Source organism: Malaya genurostris, chromosome 3 (genome assembly GCF_030247185.1).
Source record: "Malaya genurostris strain Urasoe2022 chromosome 3, Malgen_1.1, whole genome shotgun sequence".
In the NCBI taxonomy this organism is placed as follows: domain Eukaryota; kingdom Metazoa; phylum Arthropoda; class Insecta; order Diptera; family Culicidae; genus Malaya; species Malaya genurostris.
Window position 1 is genome coordinate 229,511,853 of NC_080572.1, and position 26,286 is coordinate 229,538,138.

The 26,286-nt window shown below is 37.1% G+C and overlaps 1 protein-coding gene across 14 annotated transcripts in view; it reads left to right on the forward strand.

The window, feature by feature from the left end:
- LOC131439486 (collagen alpha-1(XVIII) chain) overlaps nucleotides 1-26,286 on the forward strand; it is an 805,709-nt gene that overhangs the window by 577,799 nt on the left and 201,624 nt on the right. For 13 of the 14 annotated variants that reach the window (XM_058610552.1, XM_058610559.1, XM_058610551.1 and 10 more), the window contains one exon: nucleotides 1,542-1,613. The exons of the other annotated variant lie outside the window; for it this stretch is intronic. In XM_058610552.1, coding sequence (XP_058466535.1) covers nucleotides 1,542-1,613 — 72 coding nt within the window. The remainder of the gene's footprint in view (nucleotides 1-1,541; nucleotides 1,614-26,286) is intronic. 14 annotated transcript variants of the gene reach the window in all.

Consider the following 26,286-nt stretch of genomic DNA (forward strand, 5'->3'; position numbering starts at 1 on the left):
CGGCGGCTTTCATAAACAACATGGCGAAAATACTCAAGCAATCCCACACAATCATCTAAAAACAACTATGAATCAGTTCTACGGTTAATATCCCAATTCATCGATGTTTCCGACAATGGATTTGAAATATGCACAAGCACGTCCAGTGAAGCGCACTAATCCGACAGCATATTGACACTGACAGAATCTAAATTAAAACAGCAGCCAACCGACGGAGTAATCATAAACCAAAGTAGCGATTGACCTATTTGAACCCGGGTCAAGCCCGGGTGCGTTGTGAAATTGTTTCATATTGGTCTGCGGTGCAACTTGATAGTGCTTTCGAATCATGAAATTTTGATTGATTAGCCGATGGTAGTTATAAAATATTCGGAAATACCAGAAACCTGTGGTCAAAAATAAAGCTTACCGATTATCGCGACCCGTAATGCTGGGAACAAATCCGACATATCCGCAAACCGATAACTCCAAATGAACTCGATGTTAATTAGTAAATCGTAGTTCAGCCCGCAACTCGTTTTTCAATCCAGGCCTACCAGACTGGTACCGCTTCCACCGTCGTCATAATCCACTTCACATTCCGAAAATGTTAATCTCTTTTAATCGTTTGCCGTGGCTACGCAAAACATCAATTCTGATTCACGCTATCTGAACAAAATCATTCCACCCGTCCCCGTCCCTCCCGTTTCTGGCACCATTTCGAATGGGAAAACCACAAACGCACACTCGGCACAATTAATCCGTTCAATGATAACCAATCCGTCAGCCCTAGTCGGTATCTGATCAAATGCTGCATGACTCGATGCCATTATCCAAATGCGAAGTATTCCGGGTATTTCCCCCCACCCAACCGATCCCCTTGCCGGAACGGTTTGAATATACTTCTCTAGTTGGCGCATTTCCGGGCTGTGGGAACTATTCAATCGTAATTCTCACAAAATGGCTATAAAAACCCGGGGGCGCTTCGCTAGCAAACGACTGAGCAGCTGGTCGCCTTCTTATTTGAAGAATGTATAAAATGATCTTACTTTTGAAAATCAAAATAGCAACATCTATGATTAACATATACGACATATTATCGCAGCCCATTGGTGCACCCCTCGACAAAACCATTCCCCATAAACATTGGCTCATCGACAATAATCTGCCCGACCGTTTCAATAACTTTCAATCGTGCGGTAATCCGTTATCTATAAATAATTACGCCTGGACAAATTCGCATGTGTTTCCGATTTTCATGGAAAATCGACCGCAGAGAATGCGAACGTCCCTAACCGGTAGTTTCGATAGCGATACGTATCTGATCTGAAAGCAAGAAGATTTATCTTAACTTTTGGGTGGGACTGGTCGATGGTCCAGATGATGGTGAGGTTTATCCGGCAAAGGTCCGAAATCAAGCGTGAAATGTTTCTCTCCGTTTCGATCTCCAACAGCTCCGTTTATCGACAAATTGGTTTGAACACGCAGCGAGAAAACTTTGGCAGTATTTAGATAAAGTGACTGGAAACATGCTAAAAGTGTTATATATTTTACTCCTCCAGGGAACGCTCCTGTTCCTGAAGCTGTACGGAAATCCTGAAATTGTGAAAACGCACTGTAACCGCACGGCAACCGTAAGTACTAGATTGTAGTTTAAATTATACAGTTTAAAAAAACACACACAAAAACAACTAACACTAGAATAATCGATGAAAATTCAAAATTGCGCTTCCGCCAACTAACTTCGTCAGCCGCGGCAGTCCAAACCGAATCAAACAGCGACAGTGAAATAATCTCCCGGAACCTAAGGGAGCCCAACCATCACTCTTTCAGCACAAAGCTATTAGTACGCGTCAGAAAGTGTTTTTTTTTTACCACACCATCGCAAACGTGCAAAGAGAACATCGGAAAAATAAAAATCCAATCATTCATATTTCACCCCGTCGTTCCTTTTTTTTGCGCCGAACCGACCCCGGCACCGAACCGGCAGCAACAAGGCGGTAGCGAATAATTCAAACAAAAAAGTTTCCACCAACTATTTTTATCGCCTCATGATTTGTTTCCTGCCTTCCGGGGAGGCAGAACCGGTGAGTTATAACCAGCCCAACTCGGTACCAGCCAGCGGCAACAACCACAGCGCCACCAACCACCATATGATTAAACTCGGCACTGAACTATTTTTGCCCTGGATGAGGGGGGGGGGGGACTGCAGGCTGCTAGACCACTTGAACTGGCACCTCTTCGAATGTGACCCGCCACGCCGAGGTGGTAACTAGCCAGAGAAAGCTGTTTCCTTTGGTAACACCTACCGGTAGCCGGTGTTCGTGGGTGCTAAGGTCACATCGGTAAATGTCTGACAGGATTCTCTGTTTGTGCAAGGAAATGCTAGCACAACCGGAAATGAACTGATTATTGGTGGCATCCTTTATCTATTTTTGGGAGATGAAAAATTGTGATAATGTGTTACATCATCTCAGTTGAACTGAGTGATGCGTATGATACACAACTCTGATTGATTTATAAAGGGTGATTTTTTTTAGAAGTATAGGATTTGATTTTCATAAAAAAAACACCAAAAATTGAGAAAATTGATGAAATCTTTATTGAAATCGATAAAACGATCAATATAATTTAATGTTTGAAGGTCACGCAAATGTAGGGCCATGCGCAAGGTCTAATTTTGGTACACACTCTCCAACGTATCGGCTGGTATTTCACGAATAAATGCTACAATATTGGTTTCCAGCGCGTCAATCGTTGCTAGTTTATCCTTGTAGACATAAACCTACAGATCATCAAGTCTTGTAGATTGTTGTGCTTTTTAAATGGACGTTAAGAAATGTAATGTTGGTGACTGTGTCCGAGATCATGTTATTCATGATCTCGGACACAGTCACCAACATTATAGAAATACTCAATAATGACACTTTCAGTTGGAGCCGTTCTGTTTGTTAAAAACGTTATTATTGTCTCAAAAAACATTACAAACACAGTACGCAGTTTTGAACAGTCGTTCGCACCGCACGCGTATAACTCTTGGCTCCTGGAAATTTTTTCTGGCTACCTAGAGTTTCATTGATTCAAGGCTTCAGTCTTTTTCAAGGCTACCTGAATCACTAACAGTCTTTTTAAAGACTAAAAATTAGTCAGCCTTTCTCAAGGCTATTTAAAGAGTGATATTAGAGTGACTAAGAAATTAATCAGCCTTTTTTAAGGCTAGCTATTCAAAGAACTATTATTCAAAATTCAAAATTTCATTCATTTCAAAAATGCCTGCGTCCAACCGGAAAGGCAACAACCCTAAGGCTAAAAATAATTCAATACGGAATAAATCACAATCCGTTATTCAACATTTTTCTAATAACATTCACAATCTTATAGAATCTGAATGTAAAAATAAAAGACAACGGACGGATTTCCCTTCCGCTGATCCTATGCCCTCTAACAATATTTACGAGATTCTTCCTGAATCCGATTTTAGCGACATAGAAGAAAATTATTCAAAAATTCCCAAAATGGACGCTTGTCGTTCTGGGAAGAAACAACAATCTATGCCACCAGTGACGGTGATGATTTCCGACTTCAAAGCATTCCGTACTGAGCTTTCTACTTTTCTCCCGGAAGAAAAAGTCTCATTTCAAATCGGACGAAGAGGAGAATGTCGAGTCTTGGTTGATGGATTGGAAGATTACGAACGTCTTATCCGATATTTGTCCGAGAAACTTCATGAATTTTATTCATATGATATAAAATCAGACAGACCCTTCAAGGCTGTCTTGAAAGGCTTATCAAATGATCAAAGTACCGATGAAATTAAAAATGAACTAAAAGAATTGCTTGGTTTTGGCCCTTCCCAAGTAATACTTATGAAAAAAAAAGCGAATGGTACTTCTAAACCACGCTCTGGAATTTCCCATGAACTTTACCTAATACACTTCAATCGAAGTGATGTAAACAATTTGAAAACTTTAGAAAAAGTACGTTTCATTTCCCACATTAAAATTCATTGGGAACATTATAAACGGCATAATCTTATTGCAAACTTAACTCAATGTCGTCGTTGCCAAGGCTTCGGTCATGGAACCAAAAATTGTCATATGGATATACGGTGTTTGAATTGTGGTAAATCGCATTCGAAAGACATTTGTCCAATGAATGAAACCACTGATAAATTTTCATGTTCAAATTGCGATGGAAATCATAAATCCAATTATTTGAAATGTCCTGTTAGGGAAAAAATTTTAAACGCTCGTTCGCTTAGACAACAAGTCAAATCAACTACCTTAAATTCACAGAACATACCTGAAAATCAAAAAAACCGTTACAAATGCCACGCCTAATTCTTCTAAGGCACTTATTCCCTCTAATTTAAAACAAAAAACAGATACGCCTGCCAATTCGTCTTCTAACGAAAACAATTTATTGACAGGTAGATCGACCTCGTCATCATCTTCTTCTAATGTTAGTTATGCTAGTATAACAGGTAGAAATCTACCATTTAATTCTTCTAATGTAAATAATCAAAACACAGGACCGCCTTGCAGTCCATCTTCTAATGAAAACAATTTTTTAATAGGTAGATCGGCCATATCATCTTCTTCTAATGGCAGTCTACCTACAAATATTCCTTCAATGCCATTCGCTTCGTTAAATAAAGTTGATTTAGGCGGTATAACTGAAAATAAAATGATCTACCTACAAGATCAACTTTTTCAAATGATCATCCGAATGAAGTCGACTTCATCACTTTTTGAAGCATTTCAAATCGGATGGAAATTTGCAAATAATATTATAATGAATTTAAAATTTAACAGTGATGTTAAATATTTATTTGAATATTTTAAAAGGGAATGTTTGATCTTTAAAATCGAGTAAAGATAAATTTTATATTTTTTTCAAAGTTCACAAAATTCATATTGCCATTGTGACAGAAACTTTTCTTAAACCAAATGTCACATTGAAAAGTAATCCACATTATGTGGTTCATCGATTTGACAGGTTTACTGGAATGGGTGGTGGAGTTGCAATTTGCATCCAACGGCAAATTAAACATCGAATTTTTCCTTCTTTCAATACTAAAGTTATTGAAAGGTTAGGAATCGAAGTTGAAACCATTCATGGAATTTATTTCATCGCTGGAGCATATTTGCCATTCCAATGCACCGGCGAACAATTAAATTTCTTTAAAGGCGATTTGCAAAAACTCACAAGATATCTACCGAAATTTTTCGTAATAGGGGACTTAAATGCTAAGCATGTCCAGTGGAATTGTAGGCAAAATAACAGTAATGGTAAAATACTTCATAATCAACTCTCAGCTGATTACTTCACAGTTCTTCATCCCAGTAATCCGACTTGTTTCTCTTCCGTGAAAAACCCGTCTACAATTGATCTGGTTCTAACAGATCAAAGTCACATTTGTAGTGAACCGATTACACATGCTGACTTTGACTCAGATCATCTTCCAGTAACATTCAGACTTTCCAACGAAGCTTTAATTAATCCAATTAGTTCTATATTCAACTATCATAGAGCTAATTGGTTGGATTACAGATCTCACATTGAAAATCATGTGGATCATGAAACTATTTTAGAAAATTCTGCGGACATCAACTCAGCAATTAATAATTTGAATGATTACATTATCGAAGCAAGAATTCTTTCAGCTCCCAAAGCTCAGACTAAATTAAATTCTCCTATCATCGATGACAATCTTCAACTGCTCCTTCGGTTGAAGAATGTTCGTCGACGACAATATCAACGTTCTCGTGATCCTGCTATGAAAAGCATAGTTAAGGATTTACAAAAAGAAATGAAACATAGATTTACTCTTTTGCGAAATGAAAATTTCGCTAAAGAAGTCGAACAAATTAAACCATATTCTAAACCTTTCTGGAAACTTTCTAAGGTTCTTAAGAAACCTCAGAAACCAATTCCTGCTCTCAAGGAAGGAAATCAAATACTTCTTACAAATGGCGAAAAAGCTCAAAAACTTGCTCAGCAGTTCGAGAGTGCACACAATTTTAATTTGAACGTTGTGAGTCCTATTGAAAATGAAGTCTCACTGAAATATGATCATATTTCAACCCAAATGTTATCACACAATGACATTATTGAGACGAATTTTGACGAAATTAAATCAATTATTAGGAAACTTAAAAACATGAAGGCTCCTGGTAATGATGGAATTTTTAATATTCTTATTAAAAATCTTCCCGATGTTGCCTTGAGACTCCTGGTTAAAATTTTCAACAAGTGTTTTTCATTAGCTTACTTCCCAAAAAAGATGGAAAGACGCTAAAGTAATTCCTATTCTCAAACCTGATAAAAACCCAGCAGAAACATCAAGTTATTGACCAATTAGCTTACTTTCTTCTATCAGGAAACTTTTTGAAAAAATTATTTTGTTGAGAATGATGTCTCATATAAATGAGAATTCAATTTATTTACCAGAGCAGTTTGGATTTCGTCATGAACATTCAACTACTCATCAACTTGTCAGAGTAACGAACATGATAAAAGCAAATAAATCTTCTGGGTTATCCACTGGAGTTGCTCTTCTAGACATAGAAAAAGCATTCGACATTGTTTGGCACAAAGGTTTAATAGCAAAAATGTCTGATTTCCAGTTTTCTGTTTATTTGATCAAAATGATTCAAAATTATTTAATTGATCGTACTCTTCAGGTTAGCTATCAGAATTGTAAATCTGAATTGCTACCCGTACGAGCCGGTGTTCCGCAGGGTTCGAGCGTAGCTCCAATCTTGTATAATATTTTCACTTTTGATCTTCCAAATCTACCCGTTGGTTGTCAGAAATCGTTATTCTGTGACGACACAAGTCTGTTAGCCACAGGTAGAAATCTAAGAGTGATCTGCCGTCGCCTAAAAAAAAGTTTAAATATTTTCAGTGATTATCTGTCAAAATGGAAAATTAAACCAAATGCAGCAAAAACGCAATTAATTATCTTTCCTCATAAGTCAAGAGCTTCTTTTCTTAAACCAAACAATAATCACAATCTCAAATTGAATGGCTTGGAATTGACATGGTCTGATCCAGCAAAATACTTAGGTTTAACGTATGACAAAAAACTCACTTTCAAGGATCACATTGAAGGAATCAAGACAAAGTGTAATAAATATATTAAATATTTATATCCTCTTATAAACAGAAATTCTAAGCGTTGTCTAAGAAACAAGTTGTTAATTTATAAACAAATTTTCAGACCAGCCATGCATTATGCAGTACCAATTTGGTCAAGTTGTTGTTCCACCAGGAAGAAAACGCTTCAAAGGATTCAAAATAAAATTTTGAAATTGATTTTGAAGCGTCCTCCCTGGTTTAGTACAAATGAGTTACACAGACTCACAAATATCGAACCATTAGATGTAATGTCACATAATATTATAAGCGAATTCCGACAAAAATCGATGCAATCTTCAATTGAATCGATTCGCTCTCTGTATTAGTTAGTAAGTTAGTATATAAGTTCCTTTTCCCCATTACACAATACAAGTAGGTTTAGAATTTTCCCTACACAAAAATCTCAGAATTGCGGAAGCAAATAATGTCCTCATGGTAACAACCAAATCATATATATAATAGGGCTGAAAAGTCACCACTTGTGGCTGAACACCCAATTCAAATATTAATAATTTAATTTTAACTCATATTCCAATAAATAGTTACTTTAAAAAAAACACAGTACGCAGTCAGAGTTACCATATTCACAGATTTTCTGTAAAACCACAATTTTTTTTGGCTATTTGCTATACAGATTATGTGTCACAGAACACAGATTTTATCAAAATTCACAGATTTCTACAGATTTTTATGAATATTTCATAAAAATGGTAGATTTTCAAAATGTTTTTCACAGATTATGATCGAAAATATGCATCACAGATGCTACACAGATTTTAAAATGGCAACTCTGTACGCAGTATTCTTGAATACGGAGTTACACTTTGAGCTCAAGTTCACATTTGCCTTGGCTGAATCGTCTTCAATCGCGTTACAAGAATCACTGTGTCCTCATTAACCTACCGACTCTGCAAAAAAGACAAATACTTCTTCAACTCTAAAAGATGCCAATTAAGAAACATAAACGTGCATAAATGTTCAGAGATTTTCAGCACTCAAAATTTTGTATTTCTGAAACCAAAAGCCGGATTAGGATGACACATTTTAATTGAATCCATTCTATCATTTGTGAAAATTGACCTAGTCATCTCAGGTAAATTTATGTGCGTTCTGTTCGGTAAGTTTTAGCCGCTACTTCCAGAACCCAGAACCGGAAACCGGTAACGCCAAGTTTGTATAAAAACCAACTTACAAGACCTTGAAATTGAAACAATTGAAACAAATTTGTTTCGTCGTTACTTCGGAAGACTATATCAAATTTACAACACTCATCACCCAGTATTTCCGTATCTAGACGTTGGATCTCGATATAATTCAATGTCATACGAGGTAATAACACCTTTCATTAGAATATAAGTTCGTGAAATAGCTCTGAGTTCCATTTCTGAGCAATAGGTGTGAGTTCCATTCCGAGTTGTCAGTTTCGTTAGTTTTAGATTGTATGTCATAGGTCGACTGCTCGTTTGGAACAAAGCTGTAATTCCAAACGAACAGCTGTCGTCACTCTGGGAACTCTAACAAACCCGAAACCGATCCGAACCTGAAAATTCTTGAACTTGAATCCGACCCGTTGTCGATTAACAATAAAAATCATCACCCGTACCAGACTCAATCATGAAGGAGTAATCAGAACTAATTGGCGCAAGTAGCACGTTCCCCTATGCAAAACGATTTGCAATATTTATGAACAGAAGTAAACTCGACACCCCATGAAGGATACCAAACAATCTACTAAAACCTTTTAGGGTAGAAACAGAAGCGATTCATTCACTACAGGTAGAACGATTAACCCCTCTGACTGTCGCTCCTTACCACATTGGGTGGGAAAAGATAGAATTCCTTCAATTTTAGCTTCCCATGCACAAATTCAACCATGTATGGAGAACCAAGAACCCGGATACGTTGTTGCGTCAATGCGGGACAGTTACATATCAGATGATATGAAGTATCGTAATCGCATTCACGCAAATCACACGAATAGTACTCAGCACGCTGAATAGTAGCCATGTAATAGTTGAATTTACTATGTCAAGTCCGAGCTCTGACCAGAATACTAAAATCAAATCAATGATTTATTTTTTTTAATTTGATCAGTATCATGCGAATACAACTATGTAATGAAATTCGGGAGAAAGTTACCGCAGAGACGGAACTCAAACCCGTAGCCAGTTCCTATCCGTGGAAATGGTTTGGCCAATTAAAATACCCTGTAATTGAAATACGTAGAGAAATAGCCTAATTGACTAGAAGAACCGAGTATGCTTTGATGTGTTTGAACGCCACGACAGTCAATTTCAATCATATCTCTATAGCAATCCCTCCGCCTCCGCCTCTCACTACACGTCGTATCGCGAGTCTATGATCACTTTCTGCTTTGCCGTCCGATCCTGATTTTACCACAGAGACGGGAAATAGTGATTGCTGCCACAAAAATATGACTATAATTGAAAGCCCTCGTTAGATACTGAAAGTTTTAAGCAACTCAGTAACTGTACGAATATTTACAACTTAGTTTCAAGTTGAATAATTCATGTTATGAGTAACAAATCATCACCCTTCACGTCCCCCGATTGAGATAAAATTTGGCACTTGTCTGCAATTTGACAAACCATTCATTTTGCGCGATTTGAAAGACTGGATTTTTAAAAAAGAAGGATGTATTCTTGCTATACTTCCTTTGAATTGCCAGAACACGGAAACCTATTTACTTGTAAGAAACCGATTAACAACTTTAAAAAGTAACATACAAGTTACAGTTTCAAACATTAAAAAATAAAAACCGTTTGCTTTTCAACAATTGTGTTCTAAACCTGACATGAAAACCAAAATTTGAGGCTAATGTGACTTGTGCTTTTTTAATAATAAATAGGTTACAGCTAAACCAATTTACATATATTTGCAAAACACAAAGTTCTTGATAAATAAAAAATCTGTTTCATTCTACATAGTAGGGTAATGAGGTCTTTCTCACATCATTATTCACTGTAGGACGGTTCAGAATGCTTTCAAATGACTCTGAAATAAAAAAGGTGGATGGGTAATGTCAGACATAACTGGAGGACGTGAATATGAACAAAACAAACATGCTTGTTTTACACCTGCGAATACCAATAATTGTTCGTATTGGTTGATTGTGTGAATTGTACAACTTTTACTGCTTCGCTTCTCGAATTTTAACGGATCATCTATATTGAAGAATGACTGTAACTGAATTCGAAACATGAGATTAGCTTCGAGTTCAGTTTCAATATTCAGGTTCGGAATTTAGATCAAGAATTCAGTTCATTAATTTAGTTTTAGAATTCTGGAGCCAAACTCATTTTCACAATTTAGGATCCAAATTCTATTCTAGAACTGAAGACTGAACGTGAATTCCGAACCTGACTAGAAGTATTGAATCCAGTTCCGAAATCTTAATGCTTAATCTGAATCAGGGTAATGAACTTAGAAACTAAAAATCTGGTTCAGATCTAAAATTTTGTGCCAAAATCCAGATCTAGAATTAATAGCGTGAATTTTGTTTCGGAATTCTGAGTTTTTCTTCCAGAATGAGAATTTTGGATATGAATTTTAAACTCAAATCAAGGCATTAAATTTAGTCAAAGAACCAGTTCCAAAAATCTAGCTCCAGAACCTACAATTAAGATTCAGTTTCGGAGTCTAAGTTTTAAAATTTGAACCCGTTTCCCGGAACTAAATTTCAAAATCAGTTCTAAAACCAAAATTTAAAAAAAAAATTCTAGAATTTTCTCAATGTAGTTTGTCTTGGATAAGACCAAAAGGTATTTTGATATTTTGATAGCTATACAGGGTCCGGCACTCGAAGTGTAACCAATTAAAAAGGCCATAAATTCAGTTTGGAAAATTACTTTTACTTAATTCAAAGTACAAAATGTGTAAAAATAATACAAAATTCAGAATCAATTCACTTTTGCTCGATATGACCACCTTTTGCCTTGACTTGATGACTTGAGAGAGCGAAGGAGTTGCTTCGTTTTGCCGAATGTGACTTGCAGGTATTTTGGCCCACTCGCGGACAATAACTTTTTTCAGCGCCTCGAGACTGGTGTATCTTTTAGTTCGTACTTTGCTCTCCAAAATGGCCCAAAGAGAATAATCCATTGGATTCGCATCTGGTGAATTCGAGAGCCATTGTGTGGACGTGATGAAGTTCGGAAAGTTGTTTTTCAGCCATTCTTGGTTCACTCGAGCTTTGTGAGACGGTGCCGAGTCCTGCTGAAACGTCCATGGTCTGCCACCGAAATGTTTGTCTGCCCACGGCTTCAAAGAACCCTCCAGAATACTTTCTCGATAATATGTCGCATTTATCTTGACGCCAGGCTCGATGAAAACGATTGGAGAGCGCCCATCTGCGGTTACAGCGGCCCAAACCATTATCTGTTGCGGGTGCTGCCTCCTGGTGGCCAATCGGTGACTCAAATTCTCGTATGAACGGTCGGTCAAGTAAACCCTATCGTTTTGAGAGTTTACGAATTGCTCAATTGGAAAAATTTTCTCGTCAGAAAATACAATGTTCGGAAATTGACCGCTTTCGGCCAAACGAAGCAACTCCTTCGCTCTCTCAAGTCATCAAGTCAAGGCAAAAGGTGGTCATATCGAGCAAAAGTGAATTGATTCTGAATTTTGTATTATTTTTACACATTTTGTACTTTGAATTAAGTAAAAGTAATTTTCCAAACTGAATTTATGGTCTTTTTAATTGGTTACACTTCGAGTGCCGGACCCTGTACTGTTTTTAAAAAATATTCTCGAGGACTGAAGCTCGAAATTGATTTTCATTAGTAAATTAAATGTGATTTTCATCCAAATTCCTCACGAACTAATGTTTGAATTTTCAGTTTTGTATTCATCTAGTACTTTCATAACTTTGTAAGCTTGTTTACATATTCGAAGTGTTATGTTTATCTCAGGTTTTTTTTAAATCAGCACATTTTGCTAAAAGAAATCACTGAGAAAACTTGGACTATTCAAAGGTCAAACGTCAATGGTGATATTTCAAGCAAGCTAAGAATACTGCACACTTTAAACAGATTCTCGAGTTCAGCATAATGAAATGCCAAATTAGGACGGCAACACGAAATTTTACCTATTGTTCAGTAATCCACATGTTCTTTTCCGAAGTTCGTTACAGCAATATACTGATATTTCGGTAAAGAGCGTTTTGCCGAGGTTTGGCATAACATTATGCTGAACTTGTCAGTAAACAACAAATATACCGAAATCAGGAAATCCTTTTGCCGAGATTTTGCACAGTGAGTTAACTTTTACTGAAACACGGTAAGACATATGTCATCTATGTCACTATTGATCGTGGAACTAAAAAACATAAAAAGTGGATGAAGGAATATATATCGCGTGAAAAAGTAAGTCAATCTAAAACTATCTAAGGATTGTCGAGATTCTCAGTAATTATACATTTTACCGGGACGATTGACGAGTACTCGACTCTTCCAATCTCGGCATATTTTTGCCGAGATTCAGCAATAAAATTTAAGCGTATGACAAATTTATTTAGATCAAAATATCATAATCTTTCGATCAATACTCTAGGAAAAACAAACTAGAGAAGATATATAAATCAACTATCGAGAATAAAACGTGCTAAAAACTATGCCCTCATGTTTCCTCCGATACGTAGAACTGCTCTTCCATTGAGCCACCCTTGAGATGTGGAGAATCATAAATGTACACTGTACACGATTTACGAGTTTCTTTGTCAATTTTGTCGCCATTTCACATTTGTTTTTCTTTTTGTTTTTTTTAGTATAATTACTATTTGGTAGATTTTGATAATTCGAATAATGATTTTGAAAGATACATCTTATAGTGGTTTTTACGGTCGCTTAGCAACGTATATTAACACAGCAGGATTGCCACCCCACCTGGTCCACTTTTTTACACTTGATTTAAAAAAAAATAGTAAATTGAATAGGACCATGGAGAAAATATATGCATTTCATAAAACTGTGTTACAACATGCAGATCATCAAAACTTATTTCCATTGGTATGGTCGCCGTTGTGCTTTCCCCATTCATTTATGTTCATCTTCAAAGAGAAAAATAGGTGGCAACTAAGGACTACCCGGATTGACTAGTTTTTCTGTCAACACGATCATTTGCCACATGAAATACTTATATAATTTCAATCTGAAACAGTATAACATTCAGCCGTTAGCGACCCTGCAATTATCAACCTTACCCTGAAGATAAAAAGCTCCTTATTAGGTACGGAAAAAAAGACATTGTTTCTTACCTCCTACCCAGCACCCATCCGTAGAACTAAGCCGCACTCAAGGAGTTCCACACACCCCTTCTAAGCAAAACTTCTAGTGGAACGCGACGGCTGGTGGAAGTCTTCCCTAGTTTGTAATGCACGGGAACGGCAACGTCGAGTACAAATCCGCAATTGCAATAAATTTTGGCACCTGCTTTCGTGAGAATTTCCTTCGCCTTCCTTCGATGATGCCACACAGTCGGTATTCATCGCGAATTTACTTTATTGCTTGCCGTGCAGGAAAACCCGACATAGATACCGACTGGAGTCGTAACTTTGTTGTTGGGTGTGGTGCTATAATGTAACATCTTGCTGACAGGATGCTTTAAATCGTTTAATGTATGTTTCTCTCCGTCTGATAAAGACAACCTTCGTCTTCGTTGATAATTTGCGTGCAGCTACAGTTTTACGTTAGTCCTGACAGCTATTATTTAACCCACAAATGGAACGCCGTGCATTGCCGAGTACCAAACCTCGCTGAAAGTGTCCCTACGGTTCCATTCACCTCGGTAAACTTAATCCATCGCAGCAGACTACAGACAAATTAACGGAGGAAGCTGGTCCACTATAATTACAAAAAAAACGATACTTCAGACAGTTTTGTGGTTTCACCCACTTTTACTACGGTGAATGCGATATTTCATTTCATTCAAACGAAAGTGAGCATTTCTTCTTGTCACCAACGCTCATTATTTTGCAGAACTACACATAGAATTATGAACATTCACCTTTGCATGATGGTAGATATCTTAATGCAGGCGAGAAAAAAACTCACAGTTGGTAACCTAATCTAAAACGGGTTCCTCTCGCTCTATTTTGTCCCGTGATTCGGACAGTGAATGCAAAATCAGTGATATTTATTGCCGAGTGGGTGTGGGTGCTAAACGAAAAATAGCAAAACTGAATTTTTCCTTTCCGACGAATATTCGATCAAGTAGGTGAAAATTTAAAAAAAATGAGAATTTGAGCTTCGCATCGAAATACAGTATCGTACTTTTGTTAAAATTTATTGTAAAAATAGTTTTCAACTTTTTCGTGTGTGTACCGAAATAAGTTTTTTAGCTTAATCGAATTTTTACTCTGCATATTGAAAAATTACTCAGGGAACCTAATCTAATTGGAACATTATTTTGCAAAACAATGGAGTATTCGTTGACAGATGACAAATCAATGAACGATTTATTCTATGAATGTGTGCTGTCATGATGTGTAATTACAAACAAATAAACCAATAGTGATAAAATATTATCTGCTAGAATATTTTTTCTCAAACATTCACTGCATCTAACCCACCATGAAACTGTCGCTCAACGATGAACATGCCAGGTATTCATACTTTATGTCAGCGATATGAATGCAAAGTTTTTAATTAAACTTTTTAATTACGTTTTCATTGGACGCCACACACACACACATACACGGACACACGCAACACAGTGGCTTGTGCTCTAGTTGAGATGGTTGTGAGCGGTCGGTCACGTTGATTGATGCAACGTCAGGCTGCTTTTTGTCATCGGTCTCTTACCGGTCGAAAAAATTAACAGATAGAAAGCATTCTTAAAGCGGGGCACGTGATATAATTTTACTGTTTTCTAATAAGAAAGGCTGTGCAACAGCCTCATTATACTGAACTTTGTCTTGTATCGAGAACAGTTAGAATAGATAAAGTTGAAGAAGCTTCAAAAGTTAGACCTGGCCAAGTAGAGACATAATGCGATTTTTTCAGAACTATCGTTTAACAAAATAAATTCAAATGTTTTGCATCATTCGAACAACATTTTGTAATGTTTTCGTGGAAAAATTTTAAGAAATAAGTTACTGAAGAAGTACTTTTGATGACGCTTCTTAAAATTCATGATTTGCGGTGTCCACTATATCTCAGCGAAGACTTGTCAGAAGTCAATAATTAAAGCAGCATAGTTATAGTAAATGTTCTTCTAGACACCAACGTTTCTGTTAGATATATTTAATTGGGGGACGGGTACAGCGTGATGGATAAGTCGATGCCTTTCACGCAGCCTGCCTGGGTTCGATTCCCAACCCCGCACATAGGATCAGAAAAATTTTCTGGCCCGAAGAGGCGAATGACCTTAAGGTTAAAACCTCTATAATCGAAAAAAAAAGATATATTTAATTTTTTTGTGGTTGTTTAAAGTTGAAACTACGATTTTTTACGAAAAAATCCGCCATTTTGTAGCTGTAAAACATGCCCAAAGTAAAGAAACAAACAACGAAAGAGAAAACGTTAGGATCTGGTAATTTACACGTAGAAAGTGTGTGAAAATTTAAAAAACATGGTAATGTAAGGAGTCTTTCGAAAATAAGCTATCCACATACATTTGTGTTGCACGCATGTATTTGTGATGGTTTTTATGCTCAGATCACAGCATGCTGTGCGTTTGGCTGTCAGCTTTCGTTTGTTTACTTGTTTGTGCGGTTGAAATTCTGCATTTTCAAAATGTCGCGTATTGAAAAGGAAGTAAAAATTAAGGTTCTGGACACATGGCTAAGTGAGAAGGGTATTACTATGCGAAAATAGGCGAAGCGGTTTGAAATTCATTATGCCAATGTTAAAACCATCATTAATACGTATGGGGAACACTATTCTTTGGATGAACTACCAGGAAGAGGCAGAAAACCCAGTTCTTCCAACCCAAAACTGGACCAGAAAGTGATATCTCTAATCATGAAGAACGAATCAATGTCAATACGTGATTTGGGCAAAAAAGGCAAGTGTCGGAATGATCCAGCGCATCAAAAGGCGAAATCACCTGAAGACCTACAAGAAGTAGAAAATTTCGAAACAATGTGTAGAACAAAAAAAGCGAGCAGCATCAAGGGCCCGGAAATTGTATTCGCGTCTTTTGCAAGGACTCAAAAACCCTTCCAGGTCCACAATACATTACTGTCGTCGTTGGGGAGGATGTGAGCGATGTGGACAGGTCGACTCAAGTGCAGAAATTCGGTCGAAAGGTACTGGTATGGCAAGCAATATGTTCCTGTGGTTTGAAGTCAAACATTTTGTACACTACCGGAATTATAAATGCAGAAATCTATCGATCTGAGTGTCTCCAGAAGAGATTGCTGCCATTATACATATAAGAATCATAGTACACCACCATAAAAGCATTCTTCACTGTTCATATCACATAGTAGGCATCATTTTTCCAACCGAGCGCTTGACATTTGCGTTGAAAAAAATTTTTGATTTTTTTTTCTCAATAATTACAAAATAATCCAAAAAAGTTAAATAGAAAAAGCATGTCTTTAATTTTTTTTGATAATTTTTATTTTAAAACTGTTGTTAAAACCTACAGATTGATGCCTATCCCATCTGAGCCTTTTGAAAAATGAAGAAGTTACAGCTAAAACAATTTACAGATATATTCGAAATTTCAAGTTCTCGTTGGTAGATAATCATTTTAACAGTAGAATATTGTTGAATTATTCCTGCACATGTAATAATTGTAGATATAGCAAGCAAATAAATAAATAATAATAATAATAATAATATTCTACTGTTTAAATGATTAACTTCCAACGAGAACTTGAAATTTCGAATATATCTGCAAATTGTTTTTGCTGTAACTTCTTCATTTTTTAAAAGGCACAGATGGGATAGCCATCAATCTGTAGGTTTTAATAAGAGCTTCTAAATAAAAATTATCAAAAAAAATTAAAACCCTGCTTTTTTTATTTCACTTTTTCGGATTATTTTGTGATTATTGAGAAAAAAAATCTATAATTTTTTTCAGTGTATATTTTTTTAGAGTGCCCTATCGATTCCCTACAAATTCTTCCTGAACGCCATTTTTGTACAATTAACGATTTCCGAGTTACAACGATTTGAAAAAGGCAATTTTTGTGAAATGCAAAAATACATACGCCCTTTTAAAAAATCAGTCGTGAGTCGGATTGACCTCTTCATCGGTTCAAAACTTATGGTTTGTCATACTGAAGCCATGTGCAAGGATGATCTGCTAAGCATTTCTGGAATTGCTCAGTTAGTTAAAATCGGTTCAGCCATCTCTGAGAAAATTGAGCCCGTTAAAATATCTTCGAAAAGTGGACACATTCACACACACACGCACACACAGACACACACTTACACACTCACACACTCACACACACTTACACACTCACACACATACACACACACTTTCAATTTCATGAGCACTTTTTCACAAGTGGTAGCGATAAGCGGTGCAAATTTTTGTCAAACTGACTTGTAAATTCTATCAGTTTGCAGATCTTACCAATTGGTGGATATATAAACCTTTTTTGTCATTACCAGTCCTCGGTTTCTGATTCCGAAAGCACCGACAAAAGTGAAGAAAAACTCCAGAAACGGTATTCACTTCGATTTCTCAACAATGGTTTAACCGATTGTCTCAAATCTTGATGTAATTAATGATTAATGATCTGTTGTTTTTTTTTCAATAACTATTGTATAATTTAATCCGCATCCCACTTTCGGTTCCGTAATTACAGTGTCAAAACTTTCAAGCCGTCATATAAAAAAAACGAAGCAAAACTGGTAAGAAAACGAAAACTTACACTGTTTTGAAAACACAACCGAGTACATCGACACCGAGCACACATGAGCACGTGTTTCCAATCGTATTGAAAAAACCTGTTTTAATCCACCTAGTGGTGTAATGATGCCTTTCTCAAATCAAACATACTCGCATATATAATACTATGGTATTCTTCAAAATAGTTTTCATCGATTCTTGATGGATTAACCGGAAACGGTTCAGTTGACCGTTTACTGATAAAGCTTGCTTCAGATAGAATTAGAACAAAAACAATTGCCTGTATTTCAGTTTTTTATTATTGAATTCAACATCTTTTTTTATACAAATGTAGCGTTTTCTTCATACTTTTAAGAAAACATACGGATAAAATTATTCGTCACGGTTTCGAAGGAATTCTCGAATTTTTCTATAACACGGCTCATTAGGCGGCGCACACCTTCTTCGTCCATCGTTTTAGCTATCTTATTTTTTTGACAACCTTTCCCTTTGCCTTGAGTCTCCTCTTCATGATTGCCCAGTATTTCTCAATAAGGCGGAACTGGGGGCAGTTGGGTGGGTTAAGGTTTTCGGAACAAACTGGACTCCTATCTCTGCATACAATTCTTGAACGACTTTGCTGTAAGGACAGCATACCAAATCTAGCCAAAACATTACGGGATGGTCTTGGGATCGAATGAACGGCAAAATTCGTTTTTGGAGACACTCTTTTTGGTATAGTTCCGATGTCATTATCTTATTTGTAACGAAAATATTCGTTTTTTAGCCACAGCTGCAAATGCCCTGCCAAATCATCAATTTTCTTGCAAATTTGCCGGCAAAAAAAATTAAATTTGGCTGGAACATCCCCCCGAACCGTTGCCAAGTAAAATTTTGGACCTGGGATTTGTCCGAAGTCAGCCTTGACATAGGTTTCATCGTCCATCAGAAGACACCTGTCGAACTTGGTCAGCACCTGGTCTTATAGTTTCCGAGCACGAATTTTGACCACACTATTCTGTTTTATGGTCCGATTTGGCTGTTTGCTAGCTCGATATGACTTGATTCCTTTCGGGAGTCGAGTTCTCCTCACGGTACTATGGGCAGCACCGAATTTTCTGGCCAAATCACGGTCCGACAGATTAGGATTCCTCTTAATCGTCTTCAAAATCTTAACAACGCAGTTTCATCACAATGGATTTTCCAAATAACTGTGTACAATTTTTTCCTTTCGGCTTCCATGTTGATTGTTTACAAAGTACAGTCGATTATCAAAAATCATACGTGAAGCTGACAAAATTCCCGACACGTGGACGCCAAGAGCTTCCAAATCCGTCCACCAGGAGCGCAACAATATGAGCAAAAGTTTGTTCCAATTCTAAATGAAGCAAGCTTTATTGACTACCATTTGGAGTAGTTTTGTGGCCCATGTAGATTTTTTACATATTTTTACCGTATAATTTCGGATCTAGATGTTGGATCCGGGTGAAATTGAGGAATTCCGTACCAGTGATGTCCGAGCTCAGCACACGTGCTGCTCTATACCTGCAGTGTGTGCTTATTAAACTCGTGTGCTGTGTTTTTCAAACCAGACTCATGAGCGTGTGCTACTTGTGTAGTCCACCTACTGACAAGAGACAATACAAGAGCGGACACAGTGTGCTTAAAAATTATATTATATTATTAAATAAAAAAACGGACACTCAACTCAGCACGTGAGCTAGCACATGAGTCCGCTCACGAGCTAGCTCCCCTTTCCAGCTCATGAGCCAGCAGATGAGCCAGCATCGCGAGCTGGTTCTTCGAAGCATACGACTCTCGATATAGTAGCAACACGGCACACGAGTGTGTGCTTTAGACTTCATGTGCGTGTTTTTGAAAAGGTACAGCACACGGACTGTATGAGAGCTGGCTCGTGTGCTGGGCCATCACTGTTCCGTACAAGACCACAGAACCTTCCATTAAAACCTAAGTTTGTGAAAATTGGTGAAACCATCACTGAGAAAAGTGAGTGAGATCCATTTGAGAAAATATAACTACTATTACCTGTGCCTCCGGAATCGGAAACTAAGAACCAAGATAGCCGAAATCCGTATGTTTGGCCGTCTACTAATAATGACTATCGAATGGATTACTTTTGGGGTTTGCTTAGATATTTTCGTTTTTTTTTTGCCCCTCTAGTGATGGTATAAAAGTTTTCCCACTTTACACTTTACCCTATAGCTCCGGAACCGGAAGTCGGATCCAAATAAAATTCAGAAGTTTGATGGGACCATAAGACCATATCTGAGAAAAGCGAGTGAATAATTGGAAACTGAAACACCGGTGCATGTACGAATGTCTGTTACCGGTATTTAGTTTGATTGAACACGGTGCGCCGTGGTTGAGTAAAATCACAGCCACCTAACGGAAGTGTGCCAGAAGAAAAGAAAAAGTACTGATGTCAAGAAAAGTCTTGGCATTACATTCCTTTTGTGGAATTTGGCCTTTCTGTTTCAACAGACTTCCCAGACGATTCTTAGTGTACAGAATCATTGCATGGCTAGTACTACTATGGATCCTACTGACACTAAGAACCCTTCCAGGTCGGGGCTCGAACATACGACAACTGGCTTGTAAGACCAGCGTCCTATGCACTGAACCGCCAACCCGGGACTACTACTGATGTCAACAAGTGTTTATTTGTGATGATATATCAGTAGAATGTTTGGTAGTTCGGCTGTTCTAAGCTCGCCAAAAGATGAAAAATTCTCAAATGAGGTTTAGTGCTCATGATTTATTATGCTGCTTAACAGGAGCACAGGTTTTCGTTTGGTTTCATTTTCGTTTAATTGACTTAATCGAAATATTGAATGAGAAGTAAATCAACGTATTATATGTTGGTAAATTTATTGGACAGATAAGTACAAATTTTTCAAAAAAGAATCAAAAACTATTTGAGTCTTTCGAGGCTATTTTATGACGATAAATTTTTTTTCAGAAAGGTATCATTACACCACTAGGTGGATTAGAACAGGTTTTTTTTTCTGATCCTCTATATCTGCCTCTTCTGGTTGACCCAGGAGCGCACTTGGAATAAGCTCTGTATGTATGTGCATTGGTATGAAGAAACTAATCAGCAGTGAAAATCTACTTCGGGCGCAAAAAAAAAGTAGAATCAAGTGCAGTAGAGCGAAACACAACCCGAGCAGCTATGAACTTAGAACGAGACTTATTCAAAAACATAATGCTATGAAGTACCACGTCTGGGAAAATGTTGAATTGTTAACAAACTCACGTATGCACCTGGATCGTTTTTTCCCCTCCCAGTTGCCGGCACATAAATGCCACATGCTCATTCATAGTTATCTTCAGAATGTGAACAACTTTTTCCGGTCGTTTGAATAGGAACCTGCGAAGTTCTGGTTTTTACAATGCAGAAAATAATTTTCAATTAAACTTTCGAGCTTAATGCAAGTAATTTTGAACCGGATAAAGAGTACCGGGCTAAAAGTTGTAGGTGGAATCGAACCGAAACGAGGTGGCACATAAGGTAATAGTTTTTAGCAACTATGCAACATCGTTTCCTCTTATCTAACCTATTGCAGACCTTCCCCGCACAGCAAGAACCGGTTAAGGTTCCAAATTAAATGCTAATGCTAACCAATGCGAACAAGTTTCCTAAATAATTCAGCAAACAGCAAACAATCATGTTAGCAGTAGAATTCGGAAACAATAATTCCCATGATCCACAAATACCTCCATACGTTGTAACAAAATTCCAATAAATATTTCAAATTTTGATTCAAGGATCCGCCGAGAAAGCAGCCAACTCCTTGACTGTATGAATATTGATTTCCATGTTCCCGGTATCGGTGACGTACAGCACGGTTGGGAAGGCGCGCAATCACTCTGCAAATTTCACCCAATTCCACTCCGTTCGCTACTGCTACTGCTGCTGCTGCTGCTCTTACTGGGAGCTCTGCCAGCTTTCCAGGAGTCGAATCTAGAGGAAGAAGACTCTCAGGGCGACTAGCAACCGACGCTCCCACTCCAAAACGTCATCGTCCCATTATATTTCCATTACGCGCCTGAATAAGCTGTAAGACGACCGGGAAAGCGTGTACTCTTCCAATCCAATATGCATGCACCTTGCGTAGCAGCCCGCCCCTTAGCGCTTCCAGTCTCGGTGGGAGGGCGCTGTTCGTTTTGAATTTCAATTGTAGTACATGTACGACGAATGGATGCAGGACCGGATACGGTGCAGCCTTCGTGTGTGAGTGTTTATATATAGTACAGCAGCATATCTTGCTTGTTCCCCTGCTGACAGAGATATTGATTTAGATTTATGCGAATCTAAATTTCATATTCGATATGTCAATAATTTTTGGCTCGTTTGGGAACTGCTGCTCACTTTGGTTTGCTCACTTGGCTTCCCGAGGAGCGATGTAATGGGGAGAGTCTGCAATTGTGAACTGGTGAAGTTGTACACTTCTCGGATGGAACATAATAATGCTTTTCATGGGAATAACAACTGGGGTATGCTCGGGGTAAAGAGGAGGGAGGGGGAACTGAGAGGTTGTGTCAAGTGCGTACTCGTGTGGATATCATCCGGCGAGAAAGTGCTGCCTGCTTATTGTGATTGCTCATTCTTGTCACACTTGGTCGCCCACTAACTTCTCTTCTCATGCATATTTAGTACCAAGAAATCTTGGTTGATTCACGCCACACGTTTCTCAGATCGGTTGGTTTGACACCGACGAATTATTAGTATGTATTGCTGTGATTGATAAGCTTTTCCCTTTTGAATGGAAATTATGCTCTGTGGATCCTTTGCAATTTATCTGTTCAAGAAAACGCCTTAAGTGCATCTGGGTGGAAGATCTAAAAATAGTATAAGAGATTATGAGTAACATTAACATTGAAGAGCTACAAAAAATGTTCTCGTCAGTAAGGACATTGCACTTTAGTGCGAAACTTAACAGTGTTCTATAATTAGCAAAAACTTTACGTTGCTGGGTGGTATAATAGATCAACATGAACTGTTACATACTGACTTACCGAAGACGAAATGTAAAGAAAATTGAAATAGCATTCATGTAACTACAAGGAAACCTTACGCAATTCACAGAATATACCAACTTATGATAACGATTTCGGATATTTCGAAGATACGTGCTTGGTTTATTTGTATCCACGTCATCAAGTTATGTCTCTGACATTACCCAACCACTTTTTTGCAGTTTCGCTCTAAATGACGGTTTAAATATTAAACACATCTCACCCTGTTTTTCCGGAGCTAAAAGCAAGATCCAAACTCAAAAGCAATTTATTTTTATACACGTCGACTTTTTTAATTTGAGTCTGAGTTTGTAAAAATCGACCCAGCTGTTTCTGAGAAAATGAAGTGAGTTCTGTTTTTGAGTTTTCGACTACTGTTTCCGATACTTCTGGAATCGGAAGCTGGGAGCCGGTATAGTTGAAATCGGTTCAAACAATAAATTAAAATAGTTTTGAATCATGGAACACTAACATGTGTATTTTCGAAACCGGAAGCCTGATCTGAATAAAATTCTACATCAACTTATAAAAACATAACACTTTTCATCTGAATTTAAGTTTGCGAAAATCGGTCTGGCCGTTTCCTAGAAAATGGGGTGATTTTCGGTTTGGAGTACACGAACACTTTCCCGGTACTTCCGGAACCAGGAACGATGATCCGGTAAACTCAAAATCAACGTATTTGGTTATCAACTTACCATATCTGCCTGCCGTGCCTGAGTTTCCGTGTCATGTAAAAAATTAGAGGGTTGTATGCAAGACACGACCGATCACGATTACATTAAAAATGAAATAATTCTAAGGTACCCATAATAAATACAAAAATAAAGATGATGATGGATGCACTAAAAGTCACAAATTACAAACTTACTCTACTTTTTGTGTTTACATTTTTGGCGAATGATCAAAATGATAATTAGGTACTTTCAGAACAATTGATTCTACTCTATTTTATGCCTTCAACAAATTTTTACATTTGAAAATTTTTGGAAAATATCCTTTGAATGAAAGTCATTTATGTTGATTTCAAAGTTACTTAAAAGATCAATTTTGGATACGAACAACCTCAAGATATAAATCTGGACAAATGAAACGATTTTATATTATAATAATTTTCAAGAAAGATAACGTACAAACTTAATCATTTTATAAACAGAGATTAGAGAAGATTTTAAATATATTGACCAAAAAATGTGAATGTGAAAAATTTGAATTACCGTCAACCAATAAACTCAGTAACAGTGTAATTTTAATGACCCTTCGTTAAAAAGCGTCGATAATCTTCGGAAAGTGTCTGAAAATAGAATGGCAGCAATACAAGGAAGAAAATATGTGACACAGACGACGCAGAACGTATTTTGTTACTTTATTTGATTTTCACTTTTGCATATTAAGGAACCAATGCAACGCAACCAAATTCCTTAATTTTGTTCATATTGTAACTTGATTTTATCAATACATGAACGAACATTGTCATTGTTACAACGCATGTAGTGCTTATCACACTTGTTGTGTAAAATCACAGATCAGTTTGTCTTGAGTTTATCTCTAATACTGTATTTTATTGCATCTGATAATTCTATATATGTGAGTCTGTGCAACTTATTTGTACTAAGTTCCCAATCTTTTGAAGCGTTTCCTGGTGGGACAACAGCTTGTTCGAATCGATACTGCATAACGATTTGCATTGCATTATTTTTGTTACACTTAGTCTGGATCCCTTTATAAGATTATTTATAGTCTGGATCCCTTCTATAAGATTCTTGGAAGCAAAATATTATGCTTTATACGACTAAATCAAATTCTAACTATTCAATTAGGTTAAACGATTATTGTTTGGTTTAATAATAGGGTCTGAGAGATTATGTTGATGTTGAGAAAAATTTATCAATAAATCACAGAGATACAAGCGCTTCAAATTAGGTTCGAAAAATCTATCGCCGATAGTTCAAAATTGGCCTGCTAGTTACCGAAGAATCAAGATAAGCCATGGGTAAACTAAAGCAGGAATGTATTTTGGCTTATATTTATAGGTTCCCTTTTTGTGCGATAGTTCATACTTCGCAAATCGGACGAGAGTTTGTCATCATTCACAGCGACTGTCATTGGCTTGTGAAAACATAGGTCAACTCAATCCAATTTTTCAATGGTATGCAATTGAAATACTTAAATGACGTTACCGCATAAGTTAAAGATAAATGTTTTCGAATCGATTGGTAGTCAAATTATATAAATCCATCCACAAATGACTGAGTTATAAGCGTTCAAAATTATGACAGAAAAAGGTTAAGTAAATATTTTTGCATTTTGTTTAAATTGACACCCAGCCTCGCACAGTGAAGAGTTAGCAAAAGCGACAATCCAACGAGCGAACGCATATACAATCTAGTCATCACTTCACTGGACGAGGTACTTGTTTCATTCACTCTTCGAACTACGCAGAATGATGCGGTGTTTTTATGCATGACGCAAAGCCTCCTATGCCGAACAAGAAGTTGACGTCATTTTGTACAACTGGGATTGGTGGATGAGAACATAGGTCGATTCTAACCATTTTTTCAATAGTATGTTATTGAAATACTGAAACGACGTCGTCATATATGTTTAAGTTAAAAGTTTCCGAATCGATTGGTTGTTAAATTATATCCATCCATCAACAAATGACAGAGTTATTAACGCTCTAAATTATGACACAAAAAGGTTACGCGGCTATTTTTGAAACTTTTAATTGACTCCCGGCTCAGTATAGTGAAGAGTAAAACATTTTTAATGTCAAAAAATGCTCCTGAAAATGAAATTTTTATACTGTAATATCTGAACCTGAAGACGTATACGAATGAAAATCGGTAAAATTTTATAGGCTAGGAGATCTTTCATTTGAACTTAAACTTGTGAAAATTTGATATGCGGTCTCTGAGAAAATCGAGTTTATTTATCAACATATGGGACTGTAAGGCCTTTTATTTGAGTCCAAGTTTTAAAAAATCGTTGAAGCAGTCTCTGAACTAATTGAGTGCTCTCTTTCTTCATTTTTTTGCACATTCGGGTAAAATTCAATAGGAACCTATAGGACCAATAGACCTTACATTTGATCCTAACTTTTAAAATTCGGTTCAACCATCTCCGAGAAAATCGAGTGAACATTTTTATTACACACAAACATACATACACACATTCATACATACACAAACATTTTGCGTACTCGACGAACTGAGTCGAACGGTATATTCCACTCGACCCTTCGGGCCTCTGCTCGAAAGTCGGTTTTCCTAATGATGTGCTGTGCTTCTTTGTGAAAAAGGCAATAAATAAATA